The sequence below is a fragment of the Oncorhynchus gorbuscha genome, linkage group LG15 (assembly GCF_021184085.1).
Source record: "Oncorhynchus gorbuscha isolate QuinsamMale2020 ecotype Even-year linkage group LG15, OgorEven_v1.0, whole genome shotgun sequence".
NCBI classification, from domain to species: Eukaryota; Metazoa; Chordata; class Actinopteri; order Salmoniformes; family Salmonidae; genus Oncorhynchus; species Oncorhynchus gorbuscha.
The window spans coordinates 43,293,672-43,307,961 of record NC_060187.1 but is presented as its reverse complement, the minus strand read 5'-3'; the positions used below and the strand labels follow the sequence as shown (position 1 = coordinate 43,307,961).

Genomic DNA, 14,290 nt, shown 5'->3' with positions numbered 1-14,290 from the left:
AGCATTTTCTTGTTTGCTTATGGCCCTATACAGCTCCTTGAGTGTGGTCTAAGTGCCATATAGAAATATAGATGAAAACTCCTCTTGTTATAAATACTGTGGTCTACAGCTTATCATGAGTTGTGTGTGTGTACGTACATACATGCATGCATACATGCATACATGCATACATGCATACATGCATACATGCATACATACATACATACATACATACATACATACATACATACATACATACATACATACATACATACATACATACATACATACATACATACATACATACATACATACATACATACATACATACATACATACATACATACATACATACATACATACATACATACATACATACATACATACATACATACATACATACATACATACATACATACATACATACATACATACATACATACATACATACATACATACATACATGGGATGCATACATACATACATACATACATACATACATACATACATACATACATACATACATACATACATACGGACTTGGGAGAGGCGAAGGTCGAGAGCCATGCGTTCTCCGAAACAACCCTGCCAAAAGCCGCACTGCTTCTTGACACACTGCTTGCTTAACCCCGAAGCGAGCCGCACCAATGTGTCGGATGAAACGCCGTACAGCTGTCGACCGAAGTCAGCGTGCATGCGCCCGGCCCGCCACAAGGGGACACTAGAACGAGATGGGACAAGGACATCCCGGCCGGCCAAACCTTCCCCCAACCCGGACGACACTGGGCCAATTGTGCGCTGCCTCATGGGTCTCCCGGTCGCGGCCGCCTGCGACACAGCCCGGGATCAAACCCGGGTCTGTAGTGACACCTCTAGCACGGCAATGCAGTGCCTTAGACCGCAGTGTCACTCAGGAGGCCCATGTGGTATTTTAACACTGGTGAGCAGAACCTCGAGTCCTCCTTAATATCAGAGATTACACACCAGCTGTTGTTAACAAAGAGACACACACCTCCCCACTTGAGATTACCCGACACTGCCGTTGCATAGAAAAAACAGTTCGATGTTCAGTATATTATCCATGTCCTTGTTCAGCCATGACTCTGAGAAACGTAGGGTATTACAGTTATTCAGGTCCCGTTGATAGGATAGTCTCGAACGGAGTTTGTTCAGTTTGTTCTCCAGTGATTGTTCTCCAATGATATAGAGGCGGTTTATGTATGCCCGTGATCGGCCTCTCTTACTCCACCTTTTTCTTTTTCCGAGTCTCGGGATTAGGGCCTGGTCCGGGCTGAGCAGTATGTCCTGTGCCTCCGACTCGCTGAAGCAAAAACCTTCATCCAAATCGAGGTGAGTGGTCGCTGTTCTGATGTCCAGACGCTCTTTTCAGTCATAGGAAACGATGGCGGAGACATCTACCCTACAAAGTTAAGATCAGCGAAAAAACAAACACAAAATAGCCCGTAAAGTGGCTGCTATCCATTGCACCGCCATTTTTTATGTTATCATGAAATGGCATGCTTTGAGCACTACCGAAAAGTGCTATTTGCATGTGACAAAAGTATGCCATATGCTGTTGGTGACACTTTGATATCTCGATAATTTGCAGCTGTTTAGAGGACGAATCCACAGTTGAAACAACAACAAAGCGAAACCCCGCCTCTGTTTTGGTAAAAAGCTGAGGGATGTTTCTGGAGAAATGTTTCTAAGGTAATAGACAGAGCTATGGAAGAAGGACTGACCATCTATGATATCAAAATGATTGTTTTAACCATGTTTTGAGGCTATATACTGTTTGTTTACATTTACCATGTTTTTTAACATTGGAGAAAAACAATCTTATATTTTGGATTCACATGTGGTGTGACAGTTGAATTAGTAAGGCATTGTTAAGTTCACGTCAACCATTTTTGGGTTAAAATACACATACATTAGTGAACAGCCATCCACAATAACCACAATCCGTAAGGCACAAATGGCGAAATGAAAGAGAAGCAGTGTGATTCACATCATTGCACTATGTAGATATGAATAATACGTGATATCCGTATCGCCCTTAGGCTACACCACCGCCGGTGTCCTTACCTCCAGGCATTTATTGAAGTTGAATAATCTTTGGATGCCGACAGCTGTCGCACCATTGGAAGACATAGCTTGAACTGTAGCCTAAAAAAGCCTATTCCGGCTTTTTCCCTGTGATCCATCAAACACGTGCTGTGTCATAGTGGCCGCCGACTTGTCAGATTCGCTCCGTTACTCCCCGACCCTGCACAATATCTCGTTTCTCTCCCTCTATGTGCTCAACAAGCCATGAGAGGTCCGCAGTGTGATTCATTGAGAAGGCTACTGTGTGATATTTATGTCTGCTGCAAGGGTTTGAATTTACTCCACACTTCAGGAGAATGTTACAGTATGTCATGTCAGAAGGACAGACTGTCAACTGACTTTCTTTCAAAGCAGTCAAATTAACTGGGATGGAAACTGCACTGCACCTGTGACACTTGGTTTTCACATCAAGCTAATCTAGCCAAGGCTGAGGGAAGCGGAGACTGAATAACGTTTGTGGATGTGTGTGCGTGTGCTTGGACGTACAGGTAACTTCCAAAATAAAGGAAACCCCAATATAAAGTTTCTTCATAGGGCATCGGGCCGCCACAAGCCACCGTAACAGCTTCAGTGCACCTTGGCTTAGATTCTACAAGTGTCTGGTATTCTATTGGAAGTCTATATGCGACACCATTCTTCCACAAGAAATTCCATAATTTGGTGTTTTGCTGATAATTTGTTGCTGTTTCAGGCGCCACTCCAGAATATCCCATAAGTGTTCAGTTGGGTTGAGATCTGGTGACTGACTGAGACACACACATAAACACACACCTTTTTAAAAACCCTATGCTCCGTTGAGACCTCTATATCAAAGTCACTGAGATCTTCTTCTAGCCATGGTAGCCAAAATAATGGGTAACTGGGCATTTTATACATGAACCTAAAAGCATGATGTTAATTGCTTAATTAACTCAGGAACCACACCTGTGTGGAGGTATCTGCTTTAAATATACTTTGTATCCCAATTTTACTAAATTGTGTCCTTTATTTTGGCAGTTATCATTATCTCTGTGTTTGTCCCAGTGTTTATGCACTCACTCACACAGCGCCTTCCTATCACGCCTCCCTGCCCCTATTTATCTTTGTGGCCCAGATTCCGCTCAGTCAATAATATGAAGGTGGAATCTCTCTGAATCCTGTATCTCTCTAAGCCCAGAGGGGGTTAAGAGAAAAGCCTTCTGTCTGACGGCTGCTTCCCGCCTCTCCCTCTCCCAGCCTCAGGTCAACGGAGGTCACCTGCTTTATTGTGTCTGTGTTTGTTTATCCATACATTTTGTTATGGCCCGGCGGTACATGTATCCTCTCTGAGCTGACGCCTCTACCGTCTGCTTCTCGGCATCGCAGGCCTCACAGAGGCAAGATGACAGGAAAGGAGGCAGGATTCTGTATGATGGGCTTTTGTTGTTGGTTGTTGCTGTGTTACGGGTGTTAATGATTCTCCTTTCTCCTTATGAATTGATGGGTAATTACTGGAATGGCCTGGAAGAGGCAAGTGGGAGAAAGGTCAGAGAAGATATGGGGAGGGGAGAGTCTTGCCTGGTTCTCTTGCTCTCTCTCTCTCCATGTCTGTTTGTCATGTCTTTCTCTCCATTTTTCTCCCTTTTTTTCTTTCTTCCTCTGCCCTCTCGGGTTTCTCTCATTTTTTAGTTGTCTTACGTCTTCCCCTCTCTTCATATTGCTTGCGCTCTCTCTCCTATTTCAATAAGAGCCCATCATGTTTGCAAAGTCGGGAAAAGGGCACAGTGACATGCTCAGATCTAGAGAGAAAATGAATGGCTGAATCCTTGGTAATTAATTTGAAAACTTTGTGCAATTATGCAGGGCTTTTTGGTACAGAATGTATTCAAAGGTCTATTACTGTCAAATAAAAATGACTGGATGTCAGGTCTATGTGGAGTGTATGGAGAGTGTTATTGCCTTTTCATGTTGAGCATCACATGGTATATAAGTCTGTAGAGGGCTATATCAACTCTGAGTCATATTTTTATCAATAGTAGAATACCATTTTATTCATAGATGTGACCGTAAACTGATAATGAGATGAAGAAACAATGTTGTTATGTCACAGTCCAAAGGTAGTATCATGGTGAAGGAAATGAAAGAGAACAAACTGGAACTGGAAGTACAATTCATTGTATTCTATCTATCTTGGAGGGAAATGAAAGTTAAATAAAAGCTGTTCCCTTTTTATTGAAATCATTTACCAGCATTATAAAGAAACACATTTAATAGGAATGAACTTAAACTTTCCTTGCCCCCCTTGAGTGACTGAATATCTTTTGTAGTCTGTTTTTAACTGAACAAAATATACGGAAATGATTTGAGTGATGTTTAAAAAAAAACATAATCTCTTCAATTGAATCACAGAAAACTGGGGGCAATTTTCACTTTAATGATTTGAACCCCATGAAGAAGCCAACTTGAAAGTGTCCAAAGTTGATAACATAACAAATCAATGTTTTATTTCACATAAGGATTAATCGTTTCCTGAATTCCTTGTCAATGTTGCTCACCCGATGATGTAATGTGATGAATACCTCGCGTCAGTCGTGCTCGCGCGGTCCCAACGGTTGGCTGAACTGCTTCATAACGCGCGCAGATGGGAGCCCAACAACACAAGCAGCGGAGTGAGTTCACCTATCGATAGATGCTCCTCTCACTCCGACATCCTGCGGTTTGAAGAGGTTTCTGAATTGGGCGAAAAGTTGTTTTCTTTTACTCTTATACGCACATGTAGGCTACATTGAGAGAACGAGGATTGCAAAAACATTTTTGACAACCGATGAATCTCCATAGATTGAAAGGCAGCGATAGAAAAGAGTATCAAATGAATAGTTTCGTATAATATTTGAAGAGTTAATATTATTTGTTTGTGGCTTTTATATCCCCTGGGGTTCTGTCGATATTGACGCAGAAGAACTTTCCTATCTGACCTTCCCTCGTTTCAGCACCTCGTGTCGTGGACAGCACAATGTGCCATCGCCTGTAGCGCACATTGAAGTTTCATACGAAGAGGTAGCCTACTGATGTTGGAGGGAACAACCGAAAAGATGGAGTGCACAGGTCTAAGTAGAGAAAGTGCTGGTTCCGCCAAGGCACCCAAACACTTGTGGCGACAACCAAGAACTCACATCCGAATCAAGCAGCGTTTTCACTCCGACACAGAGCGTTACCTGACTCGCAACAGAACTATGGAGAAGGATCGCCCTGGGCTGAAAAAGCCACGATTGTCGTGGCCATCCGCATTTAAACGGTAATTGTAATGCGTCATTATTAATGGTGTTTTAAATAGCCTTACTAACCTCTTGATCTCTTTTTGCAACTGCCTTATTGTCACTTCCAAAGTTCATAATAAATGAGAGGGATAAAAGTGCTCAATTTAATGGCGGTGTCTCAGCAAGCTACTCCACTTAATTAGAATGCCAATATCCTCCCCACACTCTCCATTTTGTGTGAAGTAAAGTCAGTCAGGATGCACTGATTTAGCTCTTAACACAGAAAGATATTGAGCTCATGCTGATTGAAGTGTGTGCATAATCCCAGAATAAAAGGAACTACCTCTTTGACCAGACTGGGCTCATTGGACAGACGTTTGGTATTTCACGTAAATCCTTGCACCTCCAATAAGTGTGATATGTTACGTTTGGTATGGTTACCAAAGACAGAAGGTTACTGAAGGCAGAAATGATTGGAGGTTGGTCAGCGGAGGATGGGTGGGTGTCAGTGGAGGCTGGTGTGGGGAGCTATAGGAGGATGGGCTCATTGTAATGGCTGGAATGGAATAAATGGAACACTATCAAACATAGCTCCTCCCACCAGCCTCCACTGGTGGGCGTGTACCCAAGGCCCCAGGGTTCTGGTCTAGAAGCACACTTTCCACTGTGCTCAGAGGACACTTTCGGTATTGCAGTTTAGTCGAGCCGAAAATACAATTCCCATAGACTGCCCCATAGAGAAGTCCCAATTCAAAAATATTTTAAAAAATCACTTTTTTTCATCACTTTTGTGGCAAAAAAATATCCATTTACTTATTCAAGTAATTATTTTATACCGATTTGTATTCCGTTAATCAAAGAGGAAAATATGGACATTTTATATTCATCCAATGTCTGTCATGTTTCTGACGTGATGACGTTGTCGTTGCTCACACTGCTTCAGTGTGCACTGAGTGCTAGTTTGCAGGCGTTATCGGCTCTGTAAAGCAGATGGCAACCAGCATGACATGGCGTATGCGAATGTGAGCAGATTATGTTAAAAACAATGGTCTGCCATCTTGGAAGCTATCTCCTGTTCATATGTACTTCAGTGCTTAACAGTCTAGAAATCCAAAGGTTGTGTGTTCTAGTCGCATCTGGGCCAACTGTAGCATTTTAGCTACCCCTTAACCCAACCTTTTTTCTAGCCTTAACCAAATTCACCTAACTTGTTATATAAATTATCCTTGCCTTTGTTGTTAGTTCTCCTAACCACCAACGTCAATTCAAACTATCCCTGTAATTATCTTTTGTTGTTATGATGCAACAAAAGAGCCTTTATTTTTTACATTACTTAATTTTGCAATCAGACACGCACACAAGCACACACTGGGTTGCTGAGCATTTCCCCTGGAAAGAGAGTGTGGCAAGGGGTAGTTTGTGCAAGAACAGCGTTGGCCTACTAAAGTGAGAGAATATTGCATAGGGACCTTCCCCGTCTCTGTGGTCTATGAGGTCATCTGTCTGCAGTCTTAAGTTTGATCCTGGGGGAAATGTTTCTTGTTGTTTGGTTGCTTTTCATTAACGGTCTGTAGATATTGGACTAACCAGCGTGAGAGGGTGTTGTGTTGTGGCTGAATCCCTTTCTTCTGTAAGCCACGTGTAGGCTAAGATTACATGGTCAATTTAAAATAAGATCAGACATTCATTCAAATCATTGACATCATCATACGTAGAATGTATGCACACATGACTGTAAGTCGCTTTGGATAAAAGCGTCCACTAAATGGCATATATTATTATTATTATTATCATCCATCATCAATTTACATCAGATTGAAGTGACACCTTCAACCCATTCAGCTGTGATTTCCTGTGATCTTTGTGACCCTGGCTTTTTGGGCTGGAAACATGTTGTACTGGGGTCAGTAATGGTTCATGACTGGGGCCTACCATTATAGCATTGCAGCGTTTCACGTCACATTTCACCTCAGTTATCCACTCTGGAGGGGCCCACTGCCATGAAAGCTGCCTACTGACTGCCGCTGGCTGTTTGGCATTGAGGATAGTATGGCATTGAAATCACTGCAGGCTTCAGGTAGGAGTAGAGACGTGACTCACTCCGTGCATTCTGCCTCCCCGGTGCCTCGTATTTATGTATGAATGAATGCAGCTATCCCACACTGATGACTCAGTTCACATGGGCAAGGTAGAGAGAGATGAACGGACTGCTCCGTGGCTGAGGTGTGAGAGATGCTCCTGTCTTTGCTGATGGAAACTGTGTTGTGTGTTTTTTTTGTATGGTTCTGATTAGATAAGGGCCCAAGAACAGCATTTGTTTGAGGATTGAGGTGTGTTGACAAAATGGCGCAAATCCTCAAATGTTCCTGAATGTAGCCTGCTTCTTGCTGTCTACCCAAGCCGCTTGCCGGTGTCTCCATGCCGTTCACATGTTGGCCGTGAGGAAACAGAGCCTTTAATAAAGGTCTGTGTTAGTGCTGCTGAGCTGAGCCCGGACTGTGGACCGCCTCAGACGATGCCTCTCTGTCAGTGCTCCCCAGCTGGGCTGTATGAGGTCATGCTTCTGGGAAGAGTGACCCATATGTGGTCAGTGCTGCTGCCGTTTTACTCAGACGCTCTGTTTGCTTTTAAAGCACTTTTAACACTGAGACAGTGGAAGGATTAGCCATTCCATGGATGATGTTGCCATGGCACCCATCTGTTTTCGAGTGATAATGGCTAAAGGTCTGTGTTGGAAAGGGGTTATCAAGCCCCAGTTTTAAATCTACTGGTTTATGATTAAACTAGCCAATGTTAACATTGAGCATAGAAACGGTTTCAGTGTGCAGGATTTGTGTTATATTCGCAAATTTATAAAAGCTTATGGGTGCTATGTTCTAATGGGGTGACCTGCAAATGCCAGCTGTTGCATTACTGATTTGGATGTCCTGGTACATAGGGCTGGGGATTGCCAGTCACCTCACAATATGTATTTTGATTCTCATGATTCTATATATATTGCGATTCGACCCTGCAGCCCTTCTATTGTGATTTGATGTTCCCGAACATATTGCTCACTATACTGTATGTCTGCTGCAGAGAGACTAGAGAGAGCATGATAAAATTAGTTTTGATCAGTCAGGGAAATAAATGTGCTGAAAACATGTTGGCTCACTATTTACAAAGAAGATGGAGAACAAGCTATAGGATGAAAACCTACTGCTGTTATGGAGTTTATTTATTAGTACAAATCGATACTTTGACTAATATCAATAGAATATTGTGCCAAAATAATATTGCGAAATGTAAATGTAATCAATTTTTCTCCCCAATCACTACTGGTACACGCCCTGGTATTTGACATGAGCCTTGTATTATATTCCTGGATGCTGATTGGTTAAAACTCCATTCCAGCCAGTGTCTATTCCAGAAGTTACCACCGGCTAAAGCTATGATGTTGAAATGCCTATTTACTCTGTTCCATCTCACTGCGCAATCCACAGTCTCATCAGCCCTGTCAGATCATTTATAAACTTGATCTCCGCTGTAAAAAGAACCTAGAAATTATCTCCAATTTCTTTTAGACTAGCAATTGGTTTTCAATAGTGGAGATTTGTATAAACCTTGCAGTCTGTCTCCTCCAAGACGGGCAGGCAGGCAGCTTTTCTCAGCCAGTCGAAATCATGAATCATCATCATTACAGTACCAGTCAAAAGTTTGGACGCACCTACTCATTCAAGGGTGTTCCTTAATTGTTTTACTAGTTTCTACATTGTAGAATAATAGTGAAGACATCACAACTATCAAATAACACATATGTAATCATGTAGTAACCAAAAAAAAAAGGTGACTAAACAGAAGTGTTAAACAGATCAAAATATATTTGATATTCTTCAAAGTAGCCTCTCTTTGCCTTGATGACTGCTTTGCACACTCTTGGCATTCTCTCAACCAGCTCCACCTGGAATGCTTTTCCAACACTCTTGAAGGAGTTCCCACATATGCTGAGCTGTTGTTGGCTGCTTTTCCTTCACTCTGCTGTCCAACTCATCCCAAACCATCTCAATTGGATTGAGGTTGGGTGATTGTGGAGGCCAGGTCATCTGATGTAGCACTCCATCACTCTCCTTGGTCAAATAGCCCTTACACAGCCTAGAGGTGTGTTTTGGGTCATTGTCCTGTTGAAAAACAAATGATAGTCCCACTAAGCGCAAACCAGATGGGATAGCCATGCTGGTTAAGTGTGCCTTGAATTCTAAATAAATCACAGACAGTGTAATCAGAAAAGCACCATCACACCACCACCTCCATGCTTCACAGTGGAAACCACACATGCAGAGATCATCCATTCCCCTACTCATTCACTAACACTTTTTTTGGGGGGGGTTACTAAATGATTCCATATGTGTTATTTTCATAGTTTTGATTTCTTCACTATTATTCTACATTATTAAATGCGCGAAATTGTTGCCTATAGACCAACTTGCATCCATTGCTGTGATGAGAGAGAGAAGCTCGCCTGTATCTCACCCAGAACTAGAATGAGATTCAAGGTCTATGATCTCTCTCCCTCTCTCTACTCTAATAGACATGAGCCTGCGACTCTCATCTCTCCAGCGTTGCACATCATTTATTTCCTTATAGAATCATAGCCGCAGGAAGGGTGCCGCAGCACCCCTGAGAAATTGAAATACATTTGCCAAAGTCTGTTCAGAACAAAATGAAATCATTCCGAATACTACACCAGGCCTATAATTGACCCACAGTAGCGTAGCTGTGGATTGTGTGTAGCCCAATCACAAGTCAGGCCTACAGTCAGGAGCAAGCGGCAAGTCTGTCAGTGAACAGCATGCAGCCAAAACAGGCCTTTTGCAATATTTTGAATACAATCGCTGGAAAACACAGGTTGGAAAGAAAATACTTATCAGCCTGTAGGCTGCAAAAATGTATATATTTTTTAGCAACTTCCAAATTAGGCCTATTGCGAACAGCATTGTTTTACGAAGTAAAACAAGAGAGGGGATAGGCTTTTGTCACTTTGCGCATCGACTGTCACCGGTGATTGGAACTGCGCATCACTGGGTGACTGAGTGGAACTGGAAAGCTTTTTTTTTGTTGGACTTACTTCCTCCTCGTTGTACAATATGTGTGTCTCCACACAGTTAGGCCTGGGCTATTGATTTGATTCAGGACAGGGTCATTTCCTTTCAATCATTTGAATCATTTGTGAGGTATTAAAAAATATTCTGCTAAGGTCTCCAGTCATCAAAAATGATGTAGAATTCTATGAAATGCGTTTGATAAAATGCCACATTTTCCTGGACCCTCGGCTTAAAAAAATCTTCCCCGTGTGTGCAACTTCTGCAAGCCCCTTGGCTATAGTGCTCAATGCCACTACGCAATAGCGATGATAATGCATGCAATGCTTTATTCTACAAGTGTTTTTTTTTCTTGCGTTCTGGTGCCCCAGTGGTCACCCCCCTCTCTGAGCACTTTTTGTTCCAGCACCTCCCAATTTACAAATTAAGCACTGTGTCGGACGGAAGCCAGCCGAGCATTAGAAGATTAAGGAGGAAGCCTCTGCTTGATCACAAGCCAGATGAGTAGTGACGAAAGGAAGTCCAGTGCGCTGTTAGAGAGCGAGGTCAGGATGGGAGGTCGTAGTGTCGTACTGATATTCTAGCTGGGCCCCAAAATGGTCCATCTCGTCAGAGCAGTTTCTCTACAAATACTGGCCTTAGGTGTCTCATGCATACCTTGTTCCCCCCTCAGAAGTGGTCATCATCAGAGAGATCATTTCTCATTTGCTCTCCGATTCGCTCATTCATGGCAGGTCGGGAGTTTTTTTCTGATGAGGTGCAAATTAGGTTCTAATCCTGGCACATTAAGGCCATTAAAATGGTCCTTCTCAAAGCTTGATGAGGTTCTAAGTTCATCCACTTGAAAATATGTGTTTGCATTTATATCAGTGTTTTTGTAAGGGGCTTGGGTCGCCTGGTCTTAAGCATTAGCACCGTTTGTCTTCTTCTTTACTCATGGCCATGGAAACGTTCCAGGTAATTATTTGATTGGAATCACTCCCATTGTCTCGTGAAAGCTAGGAGTTAATGCACATCATTTGTTCTACTCTATCAAGAGCTTTCCGAGACCCAATGCGTTGTTTATTTTTCTTATGTTCTTTCTGTTGGCTATTGACAAAGCAGTGCAATCAAAATACTAATGGTTCAGGTTAAATGGTCTTTATGTATGGGTGACCAGGACCTCTAGTGATTCAGATTTGTTTGGGGCTATTTGTTTCCCTTGGGTGGCAGCCCAGTATTATAGTATAGCAACAAAAACTGTCTCTTCATTCTCACCCCAAGATACATTTTTTTACTTCAGTTTATTTTAGTAAATACTTTTTCTTTCTTTAAAACTGCATTATTGGTTAAGGGCTTGTAAGTAAGCATTTCACTGTAAGGTCTACATCTGTTCTATTTGGCGCATGTGACAAATACAATTTGATTTGAAGATTTGTGACAAGAGAACTGCAGAGCTACCCTGAAGCTGTACAGAGATCCACATTCAACATTTACAGTGTTTACTCAATACCTACCAAGTTGTCCAATTGCTCATGGAAAAATCTGTACCTGGTAGCTATAGTACTATGGTCTTGTCTGTTTCTATTTTATGACTCAATGTTACCTGATACCTGTATTCAGATGACTTTTATATTGGTACTTTGACATAAATTGCTCTGCTTACAAGGATAACCAAGAACGACTCATAAAAAGGATACCTATCTTCAAGATGGGTCTGTCATATGAAACTAAAACCCCCCTTAATTGTCTCAATGAAGGCCAGGGTTTGTTTTCCCACCTTTCCAGCCAAATGACTATGGCCCGTAGCTGTAAACATGCTGATTTCTTAGCCGGTGAGTCAGCCTGGTGTAATAGATTAGAATTTACCTTTGTGTCACCTGGTCAACACCATTGTCTCCATAGGCAAATATATTGCACCTTTTTTAAACTCAATTATCTCATTAGCAACAGACAACGACGAGACCGCCTATAGGGAGGAGGTCAGAGACCTGGCCGGGTGGTGCCAGAATAACAACCTATCCCTCAACTTAACCAAGACTAAGGAGATGATTGTGGACTATAGGAGGACCGAGCATGCCCCCATTCTCATCGACGGGGCTGTAGTGGAGCAGGTTGAGAGCTTCAAGTTCCTTTGTGTCCACATCAACAACAAACTAGAATGGTCCAAACACACCAAGACCGTTGTGAAGAGGGTACGACAAAGCCTTTTCTCCCTAAGGAAACTAAAAATATTTGGCATGGGTCCTGAGATCCTCAAAAGGTTGTACAGCTGCAACATCGAGAACTTTCCGACTGGTTGCATCACTGCCTGGTATGACAATTGCTCGGCCTCTGACTGCAAGGCACTACAGAGGGTAGTGTGTACGGGGGCTAAGCTGCCTGCCATCCAAGACCTCTACACCAGGCGGTGTCAGAGGAAGGCCCTAAAAATCGTCAAAGACCCCAGCCACCCCAGTCATAAACTGTTCTCTCTGCTACCGCATGGCAAGCGGTACCGGAGTGCCAAGTCTAGGACAAAAAATGCTTCTCAACAGTTTTTAGCCCCAAGCCATAAAACTCCTGAAAACGTAATCAAATGGCTACCCGGACTATTTGTATTATGTGCCCCCTCTTAACCCCCCCAACCCCTCTTTTTACGCTGCTTCTACTCTCTGTTTAGCATATATGCATAGTCACTTAAACTATACATTCATGTACATACTACCTCAATTGGGCCGACAAACAAGTGCTCCTGCACATTGGCTTACCGGGCTATCTGCATTGTGTCCCGCCACCCACCACCCGCCAACCCCTCTTTTACGCTACTGCTACTCTCTGTTCATCATATATGCATATTCACTTTAACTATATCTACATGTACATACTACCTCAATCAGCTTGACTAACTGGTGTCTGTATATAGCCTCGCTACTGTATATAGCCTCGCTACTGTATATAGCCTGTCTTTTTAATGTTGTTTTATTTCTTCACTTACCTATTGTTCACCAAATACCTTTTTTTGCACTATTGGTTAGAGCCTGTAAGTAAGCATTTCACTGTAAGGTCTACACCTGTTGTATTCGGCACACGTGACAAATAAACTTTGATTTGATTTGACATGGACATGAGAGCAAAGCCTTGTCATCCTCCTCTTGTTGAGCCAAGTCTTTTTGGTGGTGATATCTTTGGAACGTCCAAGGCGTCAGCCCGCCCCGGAGTGTGTGATGAATGCGAAATGGGGGCCTGGCAGGGTTATCAGTGAGCACTGTGTCGTGCTTGCATCAGCCAAAAGACCATGCTGTGATGAGTAGGGCCGGGAGTCTACAGTGAGCACTCGTGATTCTGGGGAAAGGAAATGGAGCTCTGTTTGCAGGGGGGGAGAGAGGGATGCTGACATTCTATATCAGAAGCTCACTTCAGAGGGTGTCCTCCAACGACGGCAAAACCAAGGAGGTTTAAAAAAAATAATATACATCATTGTTGAACACTGCTTCACCCGGCAACAAGCCATGGTGTGTTTTTTCTTCCGGATCATTATATATATATATTTTTTACACCACTTACAAACATACACATACGAATAATAACTTACAGACGTGCACAAACAACAAATACATCTCATCTGCTCAGACACACATGCTCTCACTCCCATCTCTTGTGACTGCACTGTTGTTTGCCACATGGCCTTAAATTGTACCAATTATTTTTTCTCGGTCGCCCATGCTATTTCAACATTTCAATAATAGATCATTTGATTATTCTATTGTGTTAATGATGTTGGATTGATTGATTTTCCAAGTGTTTAGTGTATGTTTTTTTTTTCAAAATGAGTGATGAGAAGAGAATCGTCCAGCCCATTGGGTGTCTCACGACACCCACATATGCCATGTCTTGAAATATGCAGACAGACCGATTTAAAAGTATAACATTACATTGTAATACTTCTGACAG

At 42.5% G+C, this 14,290-nt stretch overlaps 1 protein-coding gene across 4 annotated transcripts in view; it reads left to right on the top strand.

Moving 5' to 3' along the window:
• LOC123997192 (cAMP-specific 3',5'-cyclic phosphodiesterase 4D-like) overlaps window positions 1–14,290 on the top strand; it is a 159,949-nt gene that overhangs the window by 42,805 nt on the left and 102,854 nt on the right. The window contains exon 1 of one of the 4 annotated variants that reach the window (XM_046301336.1): window positions 496–1,329. The exons of 1 other annotated variant lie outside the window; for it this stretch is intronic. In XM_046301336.1, the coding sequence (XP_046157292.1) occupies window positions 1,196–1,329 (134 nt within the window). In that variant the 5' untranslated portion in view covers window positions 496–1,195. Of the gene's footprint in view, window positions 1–495; window positions 1,330–4,676; window positions 5,339–14,290 lie in introns of those variants that run through there. 2 more of the 4 variants (XM_046301335.1, XM_046301333.1) reach the window with 2 other exon arrangements.